Here is a 27091-nt window from a genome sequence, read left to right as displayed (position 1 = left end):
CTGTCTGCACACAACATTCCTGTTGTGTAGGTCAGCTTATACACCAGGGGCTGAAGAAGAAACACGTTTCTGCCTGTACTTCCTCTCCTATTGGTGCTGGGAGGTTGACAAAAATGTGAGTCAATGGAAATAACAGATTAACCCAAAACATAGATTTAAATACTGTACTCTTTGCTGATGGCCAAATAATTTTACTAAAGACAGAGAATGATTTACAGTTTTCCCTACATGACTTGGACGAAATACACAGTTTCTGTAACTTTAAAATATCAGAAAATGAAACCAAAGTTATGGCTTTTAAAGGAAAATACCCAGCACATTCTAAAATAAAGCCAAATGGAAAATCAGTTGAACAAGTATCACATCTCCAGCCATTACAGTGTGATGTAAGTTATGAATATGATAATGAGATCTTCAACAAGTTAAACATGTTTCAAATTATATGTGACCCTATACCTAGAACATTAGTGAATTAAACCAGGAAAGTCACAAGGACAAAATTATACAATGCAATGGTAACACCTTTGCCCACATACAGAAGTGATACCTGGGCAGTAACTAAGAAAGAATAAATAGAAGGAAGCAGTAAGCTGAAATGAAATTTTTAAACAAAGTAAAAGGATGTACTCTGAGAGATCAAGTAAAGAATTCTGAAATAAGAAAAGAACTAAATATATTTTGCGTGCATGCAAGAACATAAAGCGGTGTAGTAAAATGGAAGAAAAATATTGAAAGAATGGGGGCAGACAGAATACTCAGATATGTAACAGATAAAGACTTAATGGAGAAACAGGTTCAGGAAGACCAAGGAAAAGGTGGATTTTGTGAAGAGTGAACAGGCTATAAAGCTATTTAATTTTTATCCATATTTTGCAGCTGTACGCGTGACTGAATTCGTACTAGAAGTATGAATTTATAAACGCCTTCAGTCACAAATTTTCATGCTTTATTAAATACACCATATGTAACAACAACTGTGAAATGTTTACAAAAATGTGTATACAAATGTGTCTCTTGAGTGAAGCGATATGCATGAACAAGAGGAAGAAACCAATATATGATGATGTTAAAAAGTTAAAAGCGCTTTTCTTGGATTAAGTGGTAAGTTTATACTATTCATTTTTTCAACTGTTTCGCACATATTTTCCGAACAAAAATAACTCATGTATTCAGACAACTTACAGCTGAGGACGGTTCCACAGGGTTCGAAATGCATAGAGTACTTAATAACACACAAAAATTTGTGACTGGATGCGTTTTTTAATTCATTCTTCCAGGGTACAAAGCTACTCTTTGAAGTGAAGAAAAGAAGAAGAAGAAGAAGAAAAACAGGACTCACCTGTGACAGCTTTTTCGGTGGATTGACGTGCATACCCCCAACTTCGACCATGGCCGGTACAAGCGGTCTCGGGTAGAACAGACTAAAGTGGCTGTTGGCGAGCAACATGGAAGTCTTCCTGTCCAGTTCGGACAGACTCGTCTTCTTCAGGTCGAACAAGTACTTCTCTATCAGTGCTTCCTGCATGGGAATCATGTACATCTCGCGGATCAACTTGCAGAACAGTCCATACACGGTGTTATGCAGCCTCTGGAAGAAACTCATGCGATCGGTGTAAGTAAGAAACGTATCAGGCACATAAGAGTACGAGCTTGGATTGCCGACAATGTCGCCTTGCCAGGAACTCGGCGAGAACGTGGCGAATCGTATGACAGGAATACTGAATTTGTACGCCAACACCAGGAGGCAATCGCAGACGAATTCTTCTATGATCATTACGTCAAACTTTTCACCAGAGTTGAGTAGCCGCTTAAAGTTTTCATCTTGAAAGTAGGCCTCACATGAGTCTATTCCGTAGTTGGCCAGGATGAGGAACTTACGAAAATTGTTTATCTTGCCGAAATCAAATAACCCTGATGTATCTGAAAATAAAGAAGAAAAAATAAACCCTCATCCCTGTTGCTTCTATCTGTAGACGATCATATATTTTACAGCTATCAACTTGAAAAATAAATACAAGAAAATTTAATTTTTTTGAATCAGTTAAGCTTTTTTGCGTAGATTAGTTGTGAGGAGATACTCAAGGATGGAGAATATGTCATAAAACAAAAATACATGACACATGTTAAAAGAAAGATACGTTAATATCCTTACACAGTTGCTAAATGAAACAGTCGTCGTCGATATAGATTAAGCCAAAACATCTTAAACTTACGTACTAAGAAACATGAAAATGTACAACACATTGATTTGCGTAAGATAAATATTACGCTATTGCAGCCACGCATGATTAAACAGAAAATCGATTTACAACACTTATTTATGTTGATCGCATTACTGCTCTGAAGATGTACAGAAATCAGATTTAACATCACACGTTACTTGATATTATTATTTATATATACATCAGTCGGTTGTACTAATAAATTCGTCATTGTAGTAGAAGGAGCTGCCTACCAATAACACCTTTAGGTTCCTCTCATAGTGAACAATATTAATATTTAAACATTTTATGGTTGATGGCAAGTTGTTGAAAATGTTTCTTCGTGAAATATGAATACCTTTCTGTACGAAAGTAAGTGGTTTTAAATATTCACGGACACTGTTTTTATTTCTAGCATTGATTTCATGAACTGAGCTGTCGATTAGAAAAATATGTTATTTATGATAAATTTCATTAAGGAATAAACATATAGGGAAGCAGCAGTCAGCATTCCAAGTTCTAACGGCACAAATAATTCGTATTACGAGCTGTTGTACTAGTAATTTTACCTTGAAAAGTGATCCCGTAAGACATTGACAATGAAACTAAGGAAAATCTGAACTGTGTACAGCTCTATATGTAAGACTTTTTGATGTAGTAGGAAATAGTTTCCGTCTGCTTTTAAGTCAACACGATCTTAGGTACTGTCGAAGCACCAATTTTCTGTCATTTATTGCGGTTAGTGTCTTCCCGAAAAAACACCAAACTCCTGTTGAGCAGAATGTCTTACTGGGATCATAGTTTTCAAAGAACCACTCAGGAATTTCTGTTAAGCGTTTTAGGGATACCACAGAGAAGTCAAATTTAGATAGAAGGATGGTGTGAACCAAAATATGATAGTCTGCTGCTCACCTTATTTTGCAATATATATCTGTATTTTTTGTATATCACCCTTGTGGCGCACCGTTCATTTTTATTTGTGAGAACGATGTAGCTCCACATCACCTGATAATGACTGTAGCCGGCCAAAAAACAACTAGTCTACGCAACTGGTGCTGTTTCATATTGTGAGGTAACGGGCGAGCTGTGGCGCCCTGGAAACATACTATGTTCGGAGTTGAGGCGGCCGCATAGGACGCTCGTCTAAGCCGCGGCTCGTTAGCAACCGCGTGATGCCGCACAGTAGCTGGACCAGGTGGTGCCAAACGTTAGCCGGACGAGAGGGGTAGCTGCAGCGCATGGTCCAGCCGCGTGGCTGGGAATTCCGCTGTGACGAGGACGGTGCTTTGTGTCGATGAAGGAGATGTCTGTGCCGGGAGTGCCAAAGATGGCGGACTTCGTGAAACCTTAATGGCAGACATGTCACAGTTCGAACAGACATTAGTAGTAGCCAGATGAATCATGGGACCTCAAGAAGAAACATGTACTTTACTATTATTTGCACGATGATTCTGATGGTGTAATCAGATTTTTAATATCTTTATTATTTTAAAGTTTAGTATCCGACGCAAATTATACAAGTAACACCCAGCAACGAATTTCCAAAATTTAAACGCTTCAACCGATTTTGTCGATCACCGTGTCTTTAGAAAGCTATTAGTGTAAACCTAAATTGGTATGAATTACAGGCATGTAACTTGAATAGTACATGAGTTATTGGAGGTCAAAGTGGCCGATTACTATCGATCGCGTCAGGCCATGAGTACTTCTCACTTACACAAAAAACGGTAGCAGCATGCTCAAAAATGGTTCAAATGGCTCTGAGCGCTATGGGACTTAACATCTATGGTCATCAGTCCCCTAGAACTTAGAACTACTTAAACCTAACTAACCTAAGGACAGCACACAACACCCAGTCATCACGAGGCAGAGAAAATCCCTGACCCCGCCGGGAATCGAACCCGGGAACCCGGGCGTGGGAAGCGAGAACGCTACCGCACGACCACGAGCTGCGGACTGCAGCATGCTTATAAATATATTTATTCATCTATGTCTTTGTTTATATCCGATATATACTATTCATGAAGAAACTGGTTAAATATTTACTGTGTTTTAGAAAGCACAGAGACATTTGGGTACTGACCTACCTTTTGTTCTATTCCTTTGATATATGTTTAATTTGTTTAGGTATTTAATAAAGTGTGTTAGAGCGTGTTTATGGTCCAGCCGCAGGAATATTTATCTAATTTCAAGTATTTAAATGTAGATCCAGTATTTCGTATGTGCTTAAATATGTTTGTGGGTGCGTTAGCTTGAAGGTGATGATGATGATGTTTGGATTGTGGGGCGCTCAACTGCGTGGTTATCAGCGCCCGTACAAATTCCCAACCTTTTCTCTATCCTATCTTGCCACTTTGCAGGAATGATGATGAAATGAAAAGGACAACAAAAACACCCAGTCATCTCGAGGCAGGTGAAAATCCCTGACCCCGCCGGGAATCGAACCCGGGACCCCGAGACCACGAGCTGCGGACGCGTTCGCTTGAAGACATGGCGCGAGCGCTCTAGCCAATCACAGCGCTCGTGAACGGGGAGACTGGACGGAAGCGGGAGAAGAGCATCGTTTCGAGAGAGGTGCGGCAGTTCAGGGAGGGTACGGCACTGGACACGGGAAGTGCTGGACGTGACGGCGCGACGGACGCACAGTCGCGGGGAAGACTTGGAGTGGAGCAGTTTGCGCGTGATCGCGAGAGACAGAAATACCTCGAAGTACTGACTTGTGTACCTGTGAGATTTCCGTGGCTTCTACAGTGAAGACGTAGTATGCGTTTAGAAGTGAATGTCTCGCGAGCTATGTTGTCATTCATAACTAATTACGTGCAATAGGAATCTATTGTTTCCCTGTTATTCAGCTTATATTTTATTTAATTGCTGGACCATAGACACCAGTAACTGTTTGCAGAAATATACCGCATTCTCATAAGTACTTCTACTATCGTAATTATCATTTAAAGTCGTTAAGGTAGTACCTGCAGATTTTATTTAATTACAATCTTTCATTTGTAAACGTCAATGTTACATTCAAATTCAAAATTGCCGAGTGATAGGAACTTCGACCATTCGATTAATGTGCATATTCATATTGTATACTCTAGACTCAGCAGTATTTGGTTTGTAATATGGCAACTACGTATCCCAGCCCCTAGACAACGAAACCAGCCAAAACGTTTAATATTGCAACTCTGAGTCGGAGGGTGGGTACTTATTTGAAAGCCCGCAATATTTACCTATTAAAGGTTTTGGCTGGCTCAGATGTTATGACGAATAAAAGAAGTACAAAAGAAGTACTAAATAAGGCACTCTGTTTCTGTTGATAATTGGATGAAACATCGCCTCTTCCTGATAAAAGCAGTAGAAACCTCCTGACACATTAATACACTACTGGCCATTAAAATTGCTACACCTCGAAGATGACATGCTACAGTCGCGAAATTTAACCGACAGGAAGAAGATGCTGTGATATGCAAATGATTAACTTTTCAGAGCATTCACACAAGGTTGGCGCCGGTGGCGACACCTACAACGTGCTGACATGAGGAAAGTTTCCAACCGATTTCTCATACACAAACAGCAGTTGACCGGCGTTACCTGGTGAAACGTTGTTGTGATGCCTCGTGTAAGGAGGAGAAATGCTTACCATCATGTTTCCGAATTTGATAAAGGTCAGATTGTAGCCTATCACGATTGCGGTTTATCGTATCGCGACATTTCTGCTCGCGTTGGTCGAGATCCAATGACTGTTAGCAGAATATGGAATCGATGGGTTCAGGAGGGTAATACGGAACGCCGTGCTGGATCACAACGGCCCCGTATCACTAGCAGTCGAGATGACAGGCATCTTATCCGCATGGCCGTAACGGAGCGTGCAGCCACGTCTCGATCACTGAGTCAACAGATGGGGACGTTTGCAAGACAATAACCATCTGCACGAACAGTTCGGCGACGTTTGCAGCAGCATGAACTATCAGCTCGGAGACCGTGGTTGTGGTTACCCTTGACGCTGCATCACAGACAGAAGCGCCTGCGATTGCGTACTCAAGGACGAACCTGGGTGCACCAATGGCAAAACGTCATTTTTTCGGATGAATCCAGGTTCTGTTTACAGCATCATGATGATCGCATCCGTGTTTGGCGACATCGCGGTGAACGCACACTGGAAGCGTGTATTCGTCATCGCCATACTGGCGTATCACCCGGTGTGATGGTATGGGGTGCCATTGTTTACACGTCTCTGTCAACTCTTGTTCGCACTGACGGCACTATGAACAGTGACGTTACATTTCAGGTGTGTTACGACCCGTGGCTCTACCCTTCATTCGATCCTTGCGAAACCCTACATTTCAGCCGGATAATGTTGCAGGTCCTGTACGGGCCTTTCTGGATACAGAAAATGTTCAACTGCTGCCTGGCCAGCACATTCTCCAGATCTCTCCCCAATTGAAAACGTCTGGTCAATGGTGGCCGAGCAACTAGCTTGTCACAATATGCCAGTCACTACTGTTGATGAACTGTGGTATCGTGTTGAAGCTGCATGGGCAGCTGTACCTGTACACGCCATCCAAGCTATGTTTGACTCAATGCCCAGGCGTATCAAGGCCGTTATTAGGGCCAGAGGTGGTTGTTCTGAGTACTGATTTCTCAGGATCTATGCACCCAAATTGCGTGAAAATGTAATCACATGTTAGTTCTAGTATAATATATTTGTCCAATGAATACCCATTTATCATCTGCATTTCGTCTTGGTATAGCAATTTTAATGGCCAGTAGTGTACAATGAGGCGGATTAGAACTCGAAACTGGGAAACTTTCACGGAAAAGTGCACTATCCACGGCGCTATCCAAGCATGACCCACAACCTGCTTTCAAAGCTTTACTTCCGCCAGACTTTATCTCCTACCTTCCAAGCTTCACAGAAATTCTCCTGCATAACTTACGGAACTAGAACCCATTCCTTCCGGGAGTGCTAGTGTATAACCTACCCCATATGGCGAGAGGTGGGAACATATAACGCAGCCTAGGACATTGTCCATCATTGTCGTTTTGGTGGTACGAGAATAATGATGTGTGGAGACATAATTTTACATAGACTTACTGACCTCCAGATCTGAACACGGTACGCTCACAGTCGAAAGTTTTTGTGACACTGTAGCCCTTTCCTGTGTGCGTATTTTCAAAGACGATTTCGGCCATGATCTCATTTTTGTGAATGACAGGGGGTGATCACATCGAACTGCGCAGTTGTAGGAGCTATTGGAACGAGGAGTTATTCGACGAATGGCCTGGCCTGCCCGTTTCCCTGACATAACTCCCATCGAGCTCATGTGGAATACGCCGGGGATGTGTGTTTCTGCACGTCCCCATGCACCAACCATCATTCAGCAGTTGTCATCTTCGCTGGTGGAAGACTGAAACGCCCTACAACAAGAACGCCTTGTCAATGTTCTGACCAGCATGGAAGCACGTTGCACAGCATACACTGCCATCCGTGGTAATCACATATCTTGGTAAGAACAATATCGTGCCTTTTGTAATGTACAGTGGACAACGATAACTTGCGGTGACTTCAGAGCAATCATAGTCTTTGAAAAGAAACGTAATTTCTGTCCGTCTCATTGCGTATTAGTCTGGAACCGCAAGACCGCTACGGTCGCAGGTTCGAATCCTGCCTCGGGCATGGATGTTTGTGATGTCCTTAGGTTAGTTAGGTTTAACTAGTTCTAAGTTCTAGGGGACTAATGACCTCAGCAGTTGAGTCCCATAGTGCTCAGAGCCATTTTTTCATTGCGTATTACATTCAGTCACCCTCTGAACTATGCTGCAGCTGTTCTCTGCATGTACGGACCAAGTTTCATCCAGTGACACATCATGCAGAAGTTACTCTCGTTCGTTAATTTTGCACAAGCGTCTGTTTCTGCAAACATACTTCATGTTGCCTATAGTTTCTCATGCCCTTCTGTTCTTCAGTTAAAGTGGACCTCAACCTAAAGGTTTATTTACTCACCGCAACGTTTTACTATTCATAGTCCTATTGGAGGTCGTAAATCCTTTCCTTCCTTCGACATCTGAGCTTTTTTTTTTTTTCTCAGAGGCAGTCGACTGGGTTGGCCAGACACATCTGCAACATGATACGCCCTAGCCGGCCGTTGAGGCCGAGCGGTTCTAGGCGCATCAGTCAGGAACCTTCATTCGATAAAAATCGCAGAACGACGTCGACTATACTGAGCACTAAGTCTTTCAATGATAGAATTCCAAGCAGTGTCTAACTGGAAACCAGCATCCCAACTGCTATGTCCTCAGACGGTCGAATTTCCATTGATTCCTTAATGATGGAGTTCCAAAAATTCTGCTGGTCGCAATTTTCGTTTCATTGCTGTTCATCGAATGACCATTAGAATTAAATGTTCGGCAATAATGGATTTGCTTTACACAGTTGATTGCATTTGGGCTGGTATTTGTTACCTGGTTAGGTGACGACAGTATACTCACGGCCAAAGAAGTGTATGGTGTTGGGTATGGGGACGTCGGTCCAGTTGTTGGGCGGCCCCTGTCCGGAGAAGGGCGTGACGGCGGTGATGCGGTGCCCTTTGGCGTGCAGACCCTTGGCTATGGCTCGCCCCAGGTTCCAGTGGCTGTGTGCGCCCACAGGAAAGACCACCAGCACGTGCGCCGCACGTGGAGCCTCCGGCAAGCTCAGCAGGAGCAACAGCACGGCTACCACCGCCGGCAACTGGCTTGGTCCCATCTGCGGAAGTAACCACAACAACTTCACTCAGACCCCGAGATGTGATGGAGGATATCAGCTCTTATGCTACTAGTATGCAAAAGCACATCTGACGCGTTCTCGTTGATCTGTGCTTTTTAGATTAACAGGAACATTTGATATAAACACATTAGAAGCGTTGTTACATGGTAAGAGAATGTATCCTACCGATGTCATCGTGAGGTACGAAACGGCGTGCTCTTGGTTGCGGAAAGGTGGCAGTGAGTAGGTGAGATAGATCATTAAGATCTACATGCCCTTGATTCTAGGCGCCTTAATTTTTACGTAGGGATATACAGACCGTTGCCGATACATGTCTTGTGGAGACCGCTTTACTGAATGAATTGCTGCTAATTACCTCTACTTGCTGACCGAAAAGGCTAGTAAGACTAAATTTTATTTTATCTCGTACTTTCTTCTAGTGTTGACTTAGTTTGTTTAAGATTCTTAGGAAAGGTACGATCTATATTTAATAGTGGAACTAAATCAGTGGCTACCAGATATTTTGAATGCAGCTATCAACTCAACGGAATCAAAGGTTATCAAAGAGGCTATAGCTAAAATTTTAAATTTCCTCAAGTGCCTTCTGCTATAATGGACTAATAATATTGTGGTCTGTAGTGTAACGTTTAGATAATCTTGTGTTTTTATTACGACAACACGACACCATTTGGAACCTGTGATATGTTTTTACAAGTTTGATGCCAAGATTATTTACGTTTAATTCCAAGCTTTATAAAACTCGATTGACGCCAGGTAGCCAGGAAACTGTACGTACACATTACAGAGGACAAAAACTGATGCATTTCTTGCGCTCAGTCTAATTTAACTTAGTTCCACATAAAGGTGGAAACCTTAGTCGGAAAAGAGAGTCTCTGTTAAAAATAAATGTAATGTACAATAGGTTAGTGGTGTTTAACGTCCCGTCGACAACGAGGTCATTAGAGACGGAGCGCAAGCTCGGGTTAGGGAAGGATGGGGAAGGAAATCGGCCGTGCCCTTTCAAAGGAACCATCCCGGCATTTGCCTGAAACGATTTAGGGAAATCACGGAAAACCTAATTCAGGATGGCCGGAGACGGGATTGAACCGTCGTCCTCCCGATGTACAATATTTCTCACGGAAAATAAATATAATGTACAATATTTCTCACGAACTGAATTAGAAAATGTGTTCATTCGACTTCATCGACATTTGAATGATATTTATGTCTTGAATGGAGGGTCCACAAGATTTCATCTTGGGACATTGTGAAAATAATAATGATAATTCTTTCCCGCTTTACTTTTTGTCGTCTCATAATTTCCGAAAAAACGCTTCATTATGTTAAAGAGATACGAGTATGAAATAGGACTATATTCGACAGAACAGATGTTTATTACTGTTATTTTTAATTCCAGATAGTGGGCTGAAGGGGTACTTGTGATCCTGTGCCGAAGCGAAGGATGAAAAGCATTACTCCTATGTAAGGGAAGTACCACGAGCATGAAAAGACATACGAACAAAAAGTATCACACATTTGACGTCTACAACCGTTTCGATATCTATATCAGCATGGTGTAATGGAGGACGTAATTAAATTCCTTGAACCTTGTAAAGAGGCCATAGGTGACGTGGAGGGTGACACAGAACCGATACTGCCTTTTGTGTGGCAGTGGGTGTTTAGTTGACTAGATAAACGCCGAAGTGAAGATGGCATTTCAGTAGCTAAATTGCTAAAAGGACATGCAGAAACCTAACTAAAAGAGACCGTCGTTAACCAACTACAGGACTCTCATTACATCGCTACAAATTTTCTTGCATATTTCAAAGAACTCTTGGGACTGAGTGAACAGACGAAAGAAAACGTGTATCAAACTCTTCGTCGGAAGCTAAATAGTGTAGTTGTGGAAGAAGAAAAACAGGATTCCGTTCTCTCTCGCATAAAGAATTTCCAAATCTGGCGTTCATCAACGTCTGAAGGCAAAGATGAGAAATATTTGAACATAGACGCCCCAGGTGATAACGTCAAGAACGTTTTGTCGTGATGGAAGGACAGCCTGTGCCTTTCCCAAGCTCTTCCTCTGCATCATCGCTAGCAGCGCTGCAAGCGAAAGAGATTTTAGCACGGCAGGCTTAATTGTATCCGAGAAGCGGTTCTGTATCGATCCATATCGTATCAATGAAATTTTGTTGGACAAGCAAATGATTATATGAAAACAATCACATAATACGAGATAGAACACAAATAATCTGTGTAAATAGCCTCCACTTGTATAATATAAATGAAACATACAGGTTTCTTTTCAGAAGTTTCTGTTATGAATAGATGTTTGCATTCTAGACACATAGATGTCATGTTTTGTGTTACGTTATTTTCAACCTCCACTTCATCAACTGATTCCATTTGACCATTCACTACTCTAGTAGCTTTAATCTTACTTTTCATTTAAGTAGAAAGAATGTTATTTTTTTCCATTAAAAACTATGAAATGACTTCATAAATTGAGGCTGATTATAGTAGAGAAAGGTTTTACTTCTTGGCTGGCACACGCTCAACGAACAAATCGTGAGACCATTTTCTGCTTCTACACTGTTTCTAAACAAGATTGCACGAAAGAGCAAAGATCAAATTATTACGGAGATGAAATAATGAATTCATGAAACGTGTACACAGCAACGTGCAGTTGTCGTCGCTGGTCTTTGACTACCATACTTGGCCGATTGCCCTTCCGTTACGACTATGATCGAGTTGCCTCGCTCGTAAGCACCTGTGCTCGAGCCACGAGTTGCTCGCTGCCCTACTCCCGAGCAGCTGTCATGCTCGCGAGTAACGACCGTGCTTGATGCGTGTAGTGACCAACTCCAGCGCACTACATTGTCAGAACTCCGAGGGCCCTGCCCAAAATGCACTAAACGCTCCCAATTCGGGAGAGGTCCATCGACTTTGCTGGCTAAGGTAGGGTTTCGCAAGCACGAAGACAGCAGTAGAAGCTCCCGCCGTGTGGGAGCGCGCATTATTTTGCTGAAATGTACGCCCAGCATGGCTTGCCATGAAAGGCAACAAAACGAACCGTAGGGTGCAGCGGATGATAACCAAATGGGACCTGCTATGAAAATAAATGGCACTCCAGATCACCACTCCTGGTTGACACGTGTTATGACGGGCAAAAGCCAGGTTAGTATCCCATCGCTGCCTGGAGCTTCTCCAGACATGTCTGAGATCTCATTGTCTCCGCTGCTCATCGGTGTTCAGTTCGAAACGGGAATCATCACTGAAGACAATCTCATGCCAGTCAATGAGATTCCAGGCCGAAGACGTGTCCAGGGACACCCAGACGGCGATAGGAAACTAAACCGACTGTCGCCCATCATACGACTCAATAATCACGAGTGATCATCTGGGGTGTCATTTAATTTCGTAGCTGGACCGCTTTGGTTGTCGTCCGTGGCACCATTACAACACAACGGTACGTTGACGATACGCTATGCGGTTTTTTGTTGCCATTCATGCCAACCCATCGTGGGATTACTTTTCAGCAAGATATTGGCCGCCTGCACAGCAAATCTCTACAGTTTCTCTTCGTGTTTGGCGTACCCTACCTTACCCGTCGCGGGATCTCTCCTCAGTTGACAACATCTGGACCATTATGAACAGAGTCCGCCAACTTATTCAGTATTTTGGCGATCCAGTGTTCCAATTGGACAGAATTTGGCACGATATCCCTCAGTAGGAGTTCAACAACTCTATCAATCAATTCAAGCCTAGTAACTGTTTGCCTAAGGTCTATAGGTGGACATCAAGTTATTGGCTCGCTCAGTTTGTGAAACTCATTCTTCTGAATAAATTATCCAATTTTTCCAGAGTCGTAATAATTTCTCTGTCTGTACATGTACATCACATTTCCAAATTTCAGTCCCATTCTGATAATTCTTTCGTGATGCGTCTTTTTCTTGCCTTTGAGTTTTTTTAGTATATAATAAAACAGTAATATGAGTCCACTCTTTGCAAATGATCAAGTAATTATAATAGTATTGGATCATGATTTACAAATCAATCGAAGAACTTTATTTAATAACAAAAACATATAATTTTGAAACAGCTCCACATAAAATTAAGACAGAAGCATTGACTGAGGCCATTGAGAAGAGAAAAAGTCTAGGAAACAAAGTTATGGAATTCGTCACTGTCTTTAAGAGCTGTAGTTATTTATCTGTAGACAATATCAGGCATTTTCTACATTTTGTGGTACGTTTAAGAGAAACTTTGATGGCAAAGCTAGTTTTGAATCAGTAATAAAATTTTTCAGAAGCATGGCAGTTCATACAATTCTCTATGGAGGAAAGTGTCTGATCGAAAAACGAATACGAAAAGTTCAGACAGGACTTAAGGATAGACAAGAGGTGATGTCACCCGAAATGAAAATATAAGACTCATATTACGCGTGAAAAGTATACTGGAAAAAACTGGAACACGTAAGATGAAACGGTTAAACCACGTTGACAGAATGGTCACTTACATATATACGAAAAATGTATAATTTCAAAGCCATACAGAAATACAGTAGAGGAAGGCCACAAAAAAGATGAAATGACCAGTTTTGTGACTTTTATAGATGTAACCGCCCTAAAAATGATTTTGTTAGTAACTTCTCCGATGGATAACACAGATAATGCTATCACATTTCTACAGCAATCGCTGATGTGAATGACGACATTCTTTTGTCAATAAGTGAGGCACGATTAGCCTCCTAACATTTGTCACCACTTCTCGATTAGTCTTCTTGCTCACATCAGCTTAACATGTAAGCATCCTTGTACTAATATTTAAGGAGTTGAATAATAATAATTGTAATTTGCACCTTTTTCTACGTTTCACTTTCAATGCACCTTGTCAATAAAAACAAGATTTCTGTTTTTCGGTGTAACTGAAGTTGGAAGGAGATCAGTTTGGTGACGTATCGAGACGCCCGCCAACCACATGCAGATTTACAAACCTCAGAAGAGTCGAACCCATTCAGTCTAAATTTACTTCACGAAGTCCGATCATAGCGCCAAATCATTTGCTGCATCACGTTACAGTAAACATGGCCGACAGTTACCAAACATGTCCGCTTGCCAACTACGATCCGGCATCTGGTTACCAGCATATCCGGTAAACAAATCTAACAAAATAGACCATCTACAGTAGAAATTGTAATGTCTCAGCATTACTAGATGTAACTCTGATTTACATACTTGATTCCTACGGTGGTCACTGTGACTCATCCATTTGCTGTATCACGTTACAGTAAACATGGCCGACAGTTACCAAACATGTCCGCTTGCCAACTACGATTCGGCATCTGGTTACCAGCACATCCGGTAAACAAATCTAACAAAATAGACCATCTACAGTAGAAATTATAATGTCTCAGCATTACTAGATGTAACTCTGATTTACATACTTGATTCCTACGGTGGTCACTGTGACTCATCCAGACTTCCGAATAATCATGATTCGGAAAAGTGCCACTACAGAAATTTTCTCAATTTTATATTCTATCTCTCCTTTTTATGGGATAGATCTATAAAACAATTGCCTTCTGAAAAAAGGATACATGGTGAAACACCAAGTAATTACGAATGTAGTAAATTTCTCTTGACCCATCCATGAAAGTTATTAAATAAGCTACATCATTGAAGTAAAAGTGAGTTAGAACTTTTCATAATGGAAAATTAGTTCGGTATTAGGTCCATCATGGGAACTATGGAAGCAGTTTAAGCATTTCAGATGATACTGAAGTGAAGAATAGGTATAATTTCGTAGGTTTCATGTGATTTGGAAATGTTGTTTTAAACACTGTAAAAAATGTTTTAATATATACGGAGAATAGAACTGATTGGAAAGAAAATGTATGCGTTTACCTCTATAAGAATGAATGCACAGTGAGTATTAATGAAGGTGAAATATTAAGCTAAAATCAAGTAGAGTAGCACAGTGATTCCCCTTTCGTTACACTCGTTCAGAAAGTTATTGGAGAAAAGGTTGACATTTTAAGACACAGGAAAAATTAATTACGCTATAGAAAAGCAGAGCATTTCAAATTTTTTATTCATTCCTTTGCTTCGGGCAGATAGGGAATATGAACAAGAAGATGAAAGTGTGGCCACAGGTGTAGTAAAAGAAGGGGAACTAGTGTTTAAAGTCCAGGTGACGTCAAGATCATTATAGAATGAGTTTCAGCTCTGTTAATATAAAAATGGGAGGACACCGAAAGCGCTATTTTAAAACGAACCATTCTGGTATTTTCATTAAGTCATTCACGAAACTACGAAAAAAACTTAATTCTGAGTGGTTAGTCGGGGATTTTATATTTACAACTCCCGAATACGAGTCAACTGTCTTAATGCTGTTTACATTCCCGTCTGGTTGTCCACATTTAGGTTTTACGTGGTTTCCACCAATCACCTAAGACAAGTTGCGGAACGGTTCCTCTGAAAACGACACCTTTGGTGTCCTTCCCCATCCTTGTCCTAAAAGAGGTTGTGCTCCGCTTCTAATGGCTTTGTCTTCGGCGGAACATTAAGTCCCGATCTTCCTTTCTTCAGACCCTTAACAAATGTTTCACCTCGATCGGTGACAGAACTGAGCAAAAAATTACTAAAAACTGAACACTAAAATTCCACAGAGGATGTAAAATTATTTTGCTATTTAAAGAGTAACCTTTCTAAAGGGAGAGGGATTTGATTGATAAGAGGGCTTTTGTAGACCAGAGGGATTTGGTAGATCCCTTGTATGAAGTGTGTTATTCTATAGATCTAAGAGCTATACACTGTGTAAAAAATCTAAACGAGTACTAGAAAGGACGAAAATGTGGGTACGAAATAGAGACATCGAGACGAAAATACCGGAAATTAAGTTAAGAAGTCCTAAAAATAAATTAGTGAATGGAAATCTTTAACGAAATTAGGAAGATAAATACGCAATTTGTTTGACATATTAGGACATAAAAAATGGACAACAGAATTTGAGGCAAAATACTGGATGAAGGTACATATGCAGGCCCAGGGAACAATGAATAGAAGACGTCTACAGGAAGAGGACGCCGGGATGCGGAAACTTGTTGGATGACTGTGAAGCGTGACGTGTAATATCTTAGGAAATGATTTGTGCCGCAGGTCATATAACTTGGTGTTTAATGATGTATTGCTTAGGTATTTCAGCTAAGAGGAACTGATCAGCGTATTGGCATACGTCATAGGTCTGCTTCAAAATGGCTAATATGTACATTCGCGAGCGAATAATCGTTCTCTTTGGAAACTGTGTTTGTGCATTTGAGGCAGGATGTCGTTATGGTTTTGGATTAGACGATTTCAGGATAACACTGAGGTAGCGAGACGTCCGATGCCTGGAAGACCAAGAGCCTCTACACGGGGAAAAGATGAAGAATTGGTAATGGTCATCCAGAATGGTGCTCCGTAACTCATCCGGGAACTAAGGAGAACTTTACATTTCCAGCGCTCGACGACAACTTCTCTCAGAAGATTAATGGACCTTGGAATCAGGTCCCGTCGTGCACTTTTCAAAGATCCGTTGTCTGACGGACAAGCCATGGATAAACTAGCAATTGTGAGTTCCTAGAAGATGTCGATTGGAGAAAACTGATTTTTTTCCGACGAGTGCACAACTGATCCCACGAGCAAAGGCCCTGCTCTTGTTTATCGCACAGATGGGCAACGATATCACGTTCGCTTCGTGGCCACACGTGCTAGAAACGGATGCATAAGTGCGAAATGTTAGGTCTGGAGTCTTACATGGGTGCAGCAACTTTGCAACGTATCCAAGGCAAGTTCAGTTCAGCAAGCTATGAACGTTTCCTCGAAAATGTAATCATCTCTGGCCTCGATTTGGCACCCCGAAGGACGTCTCACTTAACATCATGACAATCACCCATCGCACACTAGCATTAGTATTCAGAACCGATTTCAGAGGAGGGAGAATATTATTGAGTGCCTTCCGTGGCCGACCTGATCTCAATCATATAGGGCACATATGGGCTGAAGCTAAGAAGACTCCGAAGGACAATTGGCCGGACCCTTCTACGGGAACAGTGAGTGCCCTATGGGATTTGGTTCATTCTTCGGAGAGAATTGCCAAGGAAAAGGACTTTTTCCATTGACTTGTCAATTCTGTGCCTGGAAAATCTAAGCTGTTCCTGATTCCAATGCCATATGGACAAAATAGTGAAGCTACTCTTCATTTCATTGAATTCCTTCTTTCTGTAAAAGGCCTACATAGTTATGAAGCCAACAACATTAATTTCAAAATACAAGTCTACTTGCTACTACATTATTTGCATTTTCATGGGAGGTTAAGTGAATATCACCTGCAGGGAAGATTATTTGTATTTTTATGGGAGGTCAGATAAATATTACCCTTCAAGGAAGATTATGTTCGTCTTCTTTGACCGTTAGTCAAATAGGCCTACCGTAGTTGCAGAATGAATATTAAACTGGAAACAACAGGTACTGGACGGCACATCCACTCGCTTGCGTAGACCGCACTTAAGGACTATCAATCAGCTGATCCGTTTCCCTTAGCTAACAATTGTAGACACCAGGTGGCGGTCGAAGTAATTACAAATAAATGCACCCATTTTCAACATTTTTTACTACACCACTTGTCTGTTTGTTTAAAGATTAGACTATTATAGAATGGAATCTTTTGAAAGAATACAACTAAGAAAAACCTACAATTGCACAATTTATAGCGAATGTAGGTTTAAAAAGTTACCTGCACAGCTCTGCATAAAAAAAGACAGTTGACTCCAGTCAGATTTGAACGCTCGTCCTTTCAGTTCGTAACCCCTCATCCTATCCACTTCTTGTTTTTTTTATTTTATTTTTTAATCTGTTCGGGGAGGACATCCCATGACATCCTTTCAAATTCGTCACTGATTCATTCACTATGTTTTTCTCCTAATTACGGAAGGCAGATAACTTTCTGACCGAGCACGCCAAGCTACCGAGCTGGCAGCCAGCCAGCCACTGAAACAGAAGTGACAAGCTTGTCGTTGCAGTAATTCTACCAAAGTTGATTTCTTATATTTCAACCGTTGCTACGTGCTTGAATAATGATTTTCAAGAGAAATGATACAATGAGTTAAATTGCAATGAATCTCAAAAATGGTTCAAATGGCTCTGAGTACTATGGGACTCAACTGCTGAGGTCATTAGTCCCCTAGAACTTAGTACTAGTTAAACCTAACTAACCTAAGGACATCACAAACATCCATGCCCGAGGCAGGATTCGAACCTGCGACCGTAGCGGTCTTGCGGTTCCAGACTGCAGCGCCTTTAACCGCACGGTCACTTCGGCCGGCTGCAATGAATCTCGACATATGCTGTACACTAACTATTATATTGCTTCTATTTGAGGATGTAGACACCAAGCTGAAGCTCCATAGACAGCTAGAGTTGGGAACACTGGCACTTCTCAATTCTGGGCATGTGCAATGCTCTCAGTTCTTGGACTCTAAATTATTTGGGCTGGGCAATCGTTTTGCCTCTCACTGTAACATACTCAATGCTACACTCCCAACTAACTCTTCCGAGCGCTGGAAAGAATTCCATCGACTTACTAGTAGTAATTTCATCCCTCGCTACCAGCTTTTACACAGCAAACGTCTTTTATCTGACAATCCCAGTAAAGCTGAACACTTCGCATCTTATCCCTCCAATATATTCGCAACTCCTGATGACTCCCAGTTTGATTACTCCCCCTTTCCTACAATCCATCAGTGCACAGATAACACTCCTGGCTCCCAGGATCCAGTACTTGGATAACATACCACAACCGGAACTAAACACACCAAACACACGACAAAGAAACATGTTCTTCGCCGAAAATGTAACACTTCCCTGCTCACGACCGCATTACCTATCGACACGTCAAAGAATGAATGCCCCCTCTCCTTTCTAGTCACTCTTGCAATACATGATACCACTGTCATCCCTATAGGGTACAATCCTGAACTGTGGAAAACCTCCAGAATCCTACTTTTCCTCAAATAGCACCAATTTCCTACTGATTCCTTCTCCTACCGCCCCATCTGCCTCACCTCACTGGGTAACAAGGTCTTCAAATCCATCCCCTTTCGATGTATCCATCTACATCTGACCCAACAACACCTCCTCCCTATTACCTGGTATCACCTCCATTCCAAGTTTCTGTCCTCCGTCCTCTCCTTTTATCTCCTCTGTACAGCTGATATGCCCAAACCACCTCCACGGGTCCAGTACCTTCGGTAAGCTAATTGCACATGTTTCCTCTCTCTCTACCTGACACTACAGAAATCCCAAAGATGCTTCCAAATCCACCTCAGCCAGTTAACTTCCTGATACAACCAATTATTCCTTAAGATCAACCTCCAAAACCCAGGTAATAATTATCTTGCGTCTTCCCCTATCCTCCACACGTACAAAAGCTTAATTCAGTCCATCCCATCCCATGTTAATGTTACATGGATATCTGCCCAACCAACTTCTGTAAGTCTCTCCAAATCCTGAAACATCATGCACTGCGCTTCCATTTCCACATCCATTTACCTTCTCCTACGTGGATCTTCCACCACGTAATCAAATTTTCACTCTTTCTCACCCACACTGAACACTCTGCATATCCTACACTAACCACAAACTAGATTCCAATAACCCTGTTGGTATGCTGCTGCGAACTTTACAAACACATCCGACTGTCGTTACACCTACACACACTATATCTTACTCCAAGGCAATTTCAAACAATCCCTCTAACAATGAGATTTGTCCTGATTGTAACTCTTCCTGACCTGTCCCACCGCACATCAATGATCCTTCCTCCTTTTCCTACTACACCTCTTCCCTCTTGATACCACTACCCGGCAAACACACCAAACCCCTCCTCACCCCCAGTCTTCTCACCTTATGCCTTCCCACTATTCACCTCAACACCCTCTTTCATATCCATGTCATCCTCCCTAACGAACCCTTATATTGCTTTTTACCCTCACCCCTCGAGTTTGTAGAACATTTTTTCTCCTCATTCTTTTTTTTCTCTCCCATGGAAGGTCCTTCAGATTTTAAGTGAAAGTGCAGCTCTTTGTCTTAGGAGTTCGCCTTTCTGCGATGTGTTTTTAAAATGTATACACTCTTGTGAGAGCTTGGTTCCTACCACCGTATATAATGTTCAAACAAATAACGGGAGTGAAGGCGCGTCAAGTCGTCGACAACCGCGATATTTTTTTACATGTGGCCACCTTGTCATTTTCAAGGCAAAACTGTAGCAAGTAAGGATTGCGCAAAGGAATTTAAACCTCGGTTTATAGATCAGTTCCGGAAACATAAAACACTCGCACACGCTTACGCAAGCACGCACGCACTGTAAACATTAGTGCCAACACATAGCCAAAAATGACAGACGTAAGAAGTTATCGACAGTGAAAATTAATGACTAACGGGTGATATAACGTTAACTCTACCCCACTGCCACTGTCTTTTGACAAAGTAGAAAGCAGGATTTCAATCAGATTTTAATCAAAAACCGTCATCTCTGTTTGTGAGGTTACTTTCTAGTTTAATTTTAACTGTTTCCTTAGTAGCACTATCCCAAAAGCTGGAAGTGCATACCAGAATCTCCGAGCAGCAAAACATCTTGCTACGCTGTTGAGCTCACATTAAGAACTCGGCGGATTTCTTACGTCGGTTAGAGGGACTGCGTTTGAATGACTCTGATCTTCTAGTAACTTTTGAAGTGGTCTCTCTCTCTCTCTCCACTCATTTTCCTCTGCCTGATTCGTTACGGTTAAGTAGGATTAGGTTTGTTGTTGAACTAACGAACCTACACTCCTGGAAATTGAAATAAGAACACCGTGAATTCATTGTCCCAGGAAGGGGAAACTTTATTGACACATTCCTGGGGTCAGATACATCACATGATCACACTGACAGAACCACAGGCACATAGACACAGGCAACAGAGCATGCACAATGTCGGCACTAGTACAGTGTATATCCACCTTTCGCAGCAATGCAGGCTGCTATTCTCCCATGGAGACGATCGTAGAGATGCTGGATGTAGTCCTGTGGAACGGCTTGCCATGCCATTTCCACCTGGCGCCTCAGTTGGACCAGCGTTCGTGCTGGACGTGCAGACCGCGTGAGACGACGCTTCATCCAGTCCCAAACATGTTCAATGGGGGACAGATCCGGAGATCTTGCTGGCCAGGGTAGTTGACTTACACCTTCTAGAGCACGTTGGGGGGCACGGGATACATGCGGACGTGCATTGTCCTGTTGGAACAGCAAGTTCCCTTGCCGGTCTAGGAATGGTAGAACGATGGGTTCGATGACGGTTTGGATGTACCGTGCACTATTCAGTGTCCCCTCGACGATCACCAGTGGTGTACGGCCAGTGTAGGAGATCGCTCCCCACACCATGATGCCGGGTGTTGGCCCTGTGTGCCTCGGTCGTATGCAGTCCTGATTGTGGCGCTCACCTGCACGGCGCCAAACACGCATACGACCATCATTGGCACCAAGGCAGAAGCGACTCTCATCGCTGAAGACGACACGTCTCCATTCGTCCCTCCATTCACGCCTGTTGCGACACCACTGGAGGCGGGCTGCACGATGTTGGGGCGTGAGCGGAAGACGGCCTAACGGTGTACGGGACCGTAGCCCAGCTTCATGGAGACGGTTGCGAATGGTCCTCGCCGATATCCCAGGAGCAACAGTGTCCCTAATTTGCTGGGAAGTGGCGGTGCGGTCCCCTACGGCACTGCGTAGGATCCTACGGTCTTGGCGTGCATCCGTGCGTCGCTGCGGTCCGGTCCCAGGTCGACGGGCACGTGCACCTTCCGCCGACCACTGGCGACAACATCGATGTACTGTGGAGACCTCACGCCCCACGTGTTGAGCAATTCGGCGGTACGTCCACCCGGCCTCCCGCATGCCCACTATACGCCCTCGCTCTCAAAGTCCGTCAACTGCACATACGGTTCACGTCCACGCTGTCGCGGCATGCTACCAGTGTTAAAGACTGCGATGGAGCTCCGTATGCCACGGCAAACTGGCTGACACTGACGGCGGCGGTGCACAAATGCTGCGCAGCTAGCGCCTTTCGACGGCCAACACCGCGGTTCCTGGTGTGTCCGCTGTGCCGTGCGTGTGATCATTGCTTGTACAGCCCTCTCGCAGTGTCCGGAGCAAGTATGGTGGGTCTGACACACCGGTGTCAATGTGTTCTTTTTTCCATTTCCAGGAGTGTATTTCGACGTACGTTGACTTCACCCTACTTTTTATTCGATGAGCAGTACTATGAGCAGACAGATGGAGCTACCATGGGATGCCCCTTTTCATCTATTTTAGCTGATTTCTTTATGTTAGACTTCCACGAAAGTGCCTTGGCGACGGCGGCTTTTAAGCCTGCGTGTTTTTCTTCAGTTATTTAGACGACGTTTCTGTTGCTTGACGCCGGCCAGTGTGGCCGAGCGGTTCTAGGCGCTTCAGTCTGGAACCTAGCGACCGCTACGGTCGCAGGTTCGAATCCCGCCTCGAGCATGGATGTGTGTGATGTCCTTAGGTTAGTTAGGTTTAAGTAGTTCTAAGTTCTCGGTGACTGATGGCCTCAGATGTTAAGTCCTCTGGTGCTCAGAGCCATTTGAACCATTTTTGTTGTTTGACACCATGGTAGTGAGAATTACAACGACTTGTTAGAACACCTGAATTCAACCATCCGAATATTTGTTTCAGTATGGAGATGGAAAAGGATGGCTGCCTTCCCTTGTAACATGTACGCTGGGACATTCTGTTTATAGGAAGCCTATCCACACTGACTTGTATCTGCAGGCAGATTGTTGTCACAGTGTGGTTTAGTGTGAAGGTGTGCTTCCTACCTTGGCTCACAGGGTCCACGTCGTCTCAGACAGTGAGTTTTTCAGCTGAGTCAGCCCATCATGACGTCGCTTTTCATCAGAATGGTTATAGTGAAAGACGGATTTGACGTGCTTTGGGCTGTCGACCAACCTTGCGCCAGGTGAGTGATGATAATATCGAGGTGGCACCAAATTCTACGTCACTTTCGCCTTACGCAGGGAGCATTTTCAATAAGATGGGCCGTATTTTGCGGAAATATGATGTGAAATGTGTTTCCTTCGTCCACCATCTAAGGTTAGGGTCCTTTTAGGTCCCGTAAAGGATGGCCATGATTTGCGTAAGGCGGGTGTCTATCGTATTCCTTGCAGTTGTGACATATCATAACAGTGGAGGGCCTGTGTACTGAGTATACAAAGCGTCACACACGCTTACAAGAGCTGAGCCAATCTGCTGTTGCAGAACATTGTCTTGGCACCGGTCATCCTTTGGACGATAACAACTGGAGATTCTAGCATGAACTTCCAGCTGTTGCGGTAGTACTATAAAGAAAACAGTTGAAATTAAATTAGCAAGTAACCATATAAGTAAGGATGGTGGTTTTTTTGCTTAAATTCTGCTCTCTCCCTTGTCAGAAAAACAGAGGGCAAAGTTAATGCTACCTCAGCCACTGTTATTAATTTTCACTATCGATAACTTCTAACACCGGTCATCTTTTCCTTGTGGTGACGCTAGTGATTACAGTGTGCGAATTTCTTTGCGAACAGAGGTTTTAAATTCCCTTGCACAATGCTGACTTGCTACTGTTTTGTCTTGAAAATGCACCTGTCGAAATATTGGCGATTTCCTTCGCACGACTGCATTCTCGTAAGTTATTTGAAGTATACATTTTTATCTTCTAGCTTTTAGTGTTTACAGCCGCAGTATGTCGAGAAAACGTCAATCCTTGTCTTCGAGCAGTCTGTTGGCAGTTTTTCCTTCAGTGATAGAGAAATATTTTAAAGCTTTTGCAATTCACGGTGTTTTATAGCAACATAAATGAACTTGTAATCAAAGAAACATATATGAATGATTTGTGAATCTCCTTCGAAATGTACTCAAAATCACCTTGAGGAGCCATTTCCAGTTTTTGGCTTTTTATTACAGATTTACGGGATATCTTGATGTTTCTGGGACGATGGAAGTTGTAGAAACACTTTGTGCTCATAAAACTATTCATCTTACTTGTAAGATTTGATATTGTCAGTTGAGGGAGTCACAGCGATCAGTATTAATTTTTATAAATTTTATAGTCTTGATCGCAATATAATGCAATAATAACCAGATGATAAAAGGTTTCGATGGACTAGATGCCATCCTCAGATCTACAGAAACAGAAAAATTGCTTTTCAGCTAATGTGAAAACCTAACAATATTTAAAAAATACAAATTTTTTACTAAATTATTAAAATATTAATGCTAGTAAAATAATTGCCACGTTTACACTATAGCTGGTACCTAAGTACCGTGTTAATTACATCAACATCGCTACTAAACGTAGTTTGGCAATATCCAAACGCTGGTCAAAGCATGTCTGTTAGCGTATAAAACCAGTAGGAGGCTAATGCCAGCATATGGCTTACCGCGACCACCGTGCGATCAAGACAATAAGTGTATAACACTAGTCCTCTTACAAACACGTCCAGATCATCGTATAGAGGACATCCTTCTGTATTCACAAATATTGAGGAGAAGCGTGTCATTTTCAGGGGACATTTAAAGTTCGATACGATAACTGAGTAGAACTGCGTAGAATAAAACATAATGCGATGCACCATCAGTGTGGTTCGGATTTTAAACATATAACATCGCTTTTTGTATTGCGTCACTTGTCGCTACTTTCCGTTGCCCATTTTGTGAAACTGTTACATCACGCGTGCAAAGTCAGCAGTATTAACCCTCTTTGTTCACAAGGTCATGTAATATATCAATAGTACTTGATACATGTTCCTATACTCGCTGTCCAACGAATAATGTGATTAAATTATTGGAGAACATTTATTGAAAAAAAGAAAATAATCAATAATATGAGTGATTTCTAGATTGATAATTGTTAAACTGACAAAACCAACTATTCTCGCAAGAAATGCAGAAAAGTGAAGAATAAATGAGACGAAAATAGAAATGTAAACACACACGAATTGGGATGTTATGTATTCAAATCTCTCCCCCCCCCCCTCCCCCCATAAAATAGCGGCAAGCTTTCGCAAAATATACCACAGTAAACGTAGTTGCGTAAAAATAGAACATTTCAACGTATCGTCGACTGGCACGTCGTTCGTAGTTTCGTAAGACGAACGGAGACAAATATTGAAAAACTAGCTATACCCGGCGAACTTCGTTCCGCCTCTGAAAATCTTTATATGTTATAGCTTACCTGGCAAACGTTGTTTTGCCATATAAATTATCTCTAGTCTATAAGAATAATGTATACGTGTAACACAATGTATACGTGTAACACAATAGCCGTTGTTGGCAGGAGCTCGTGAAACAAACAATAATAATGGCCGAAAACTGTGTAGGGAGTGAGAAAAGGCTTAGGGGAAGTCCGACAGTATCGGCCACTATTAGTTCTAGCGTTTCTACGGTAGATCGCGCGGATTTAACAATTGCACCCGATACACGGCTCGTCCATGAGCATACAAACATAGCGGAAATTCCGTGTCGAAACGTGTTCGCCAGCATTATGAATAAGGCCAAGCGCATACTCATCGATTTTTATCGTACATAAAAATATTGTACAATTAAATTCTTTTAGAGGAACAAAGGAGAGCATAGGAACTTCTTTGTTCCACTAAAAGAATTTGATCGTACGATATATTTCCGTACGATAAAAATCGATGCGTGTGCGCTAGGCTTAAATGTCGGTTTGACGAATGACGCGTGCTACCTAGTTAAACTTCTCGGTCTAGTTACGTCGATTCAAAGAGGGATATTCGAGTCGTTGCTTTTGGTACGTTTTCTTCAATTGCCTATCTATCGAATAGTGAAAGACTATCACCGGCAGACACCTGGCGGGGTTAACTGATCAAGTGATAATTGATCAGGTATGGACCAGGGTTGAAAATTATTAACTTACTAAAGTCGCTATTAAAAATAGGGGTGGGTGGTAGAAGGCTGAAAATTTAGGTTTGCTTGTATTTTGTAATGCCACATCATAAAGAAATAAAAATAAAGAGTTCTTTCCACAAAATAAGAAAAAAATTTTTGGGGTGGACCACCCTTATCACTTAGAGGTATGAAAAATAGATCACGACCGATTGTCAGACCTACCGAATATACATGTAAATGTATGAATCGATCGAGCCGTTTCGGAAGAGTATGGTAACTAACACTGTGCCACGAGAATTTTATATATAAGGATATTGAACCTGCGCTAAAGACATGGAAGCTATAAACTGCAAAAACGAAGTTTGCCTATTTAGACGAAAGTACGCATCTCACGGATGGAAAAAAAGGAGAATGGCTAATTTCTGTCGGGTCTGGTAAACGATGTAGCCCTCTCTGCGGACTGTAAGGGACCTTCACTGCTGCAAGGTCTCTGCTTGCAGGCTTCGACCTCTACAATGTGTGCTTTATCAGCTCTCGCCTGTTTGTGAAGCTGTTGAACTGACGCCTGTGACGTCATGTGGTGCCTTGACCCGCTCATCAGGTTCGCTGTGACTCCCTTCCCTAGTGGCTTGACCTTGGCGTGGAGCACAAGGCTTATGGCCGGCTGCCAATTTCTCACTAAACGTCTCGCGTTATCCGCATTCCGCAGCCCGTAGAAAAGGAATGCCTATAGTCTGGAAGTTCAAGTGAACACAACAGAATTTTTGTCGGAAACATACACTGTCTCCAAACGATACGTGACTGTGGTGTGGCATGTCGATCTGCATATTCTGAGTGACATTACATCGCCAGAACAGACAGGTCGCGTTCAGAAGTATTGTGGATTTTGAACTCGTGTTTCATACGCTATTTAATAATTAGCATTCGATATCAGGAATGAACGTAAGACTTTGAAGATATACATGCAAGGTTATTCCGCTTCTTTGCAACAAGTGATACAGCCAGTATGCCGTTTTACTTGATTTTTTATTTTTACGGGAAAACTTTTAGGTTTTCTACTTAGCTTGATGGTGTTAGAGAGTCTCTAATAATTTTTCTGGCATTGCGATATGGCTTCCTAGTACGTACGTGAAAGTAATATGTCTCGACATATATCGTATTTGGAGCCA

The 27091-nt window shown here is 42.3% G+C and overlaps 1 protein-coding gene across 1 annotated transcript in view; it reads right to left on the bottom strand.

The window, feature by feature from the left end:
* Positions 1–27091, bottom strand: part of LOC126202883 (UDP-glycosyltransferase UGT5-like) — a 112089-nt gene that overhangs the window by 61450 nt on the left and 23548 nt on the right. Inside the window, exons 2-3 of the mRNA XM_049936941.1 lie at positions 8688–8943; positions 1340–1920 (exon numbers count right to left, since the gene is read on the bottom strand). Coding sequence (XP_049792898.1) covers positions 1340–1920; positions 8688–8943 — 837 coding nt within the window. The remainder of the gene's footprint in view (positions 1–1339; positions 1921–8687; positions 8944–27091) is intronic.

This window comes from Schistocerca nitens, chromosome 9 (genome assembly GCF_023898315.1).
Source record: "Schistocerca nitens isolate TAMUIC-IGC-003100 chromosome 9, iqSchNite1.1, whole genome shotgun sequence".
NCBI classification, from domain to species: domain Eukaryota; kingdom Metazoa; phylum Arthropoda; class Insecta; order Orthoptera; family Acrididae; genus Schistocerca; species Schistocerca nitens.
The sequence above is the reverse complement of the archived record's forward strand: the minus strand, read 5'-3'. Positions and strand labels throughout refer to the sequence as shown.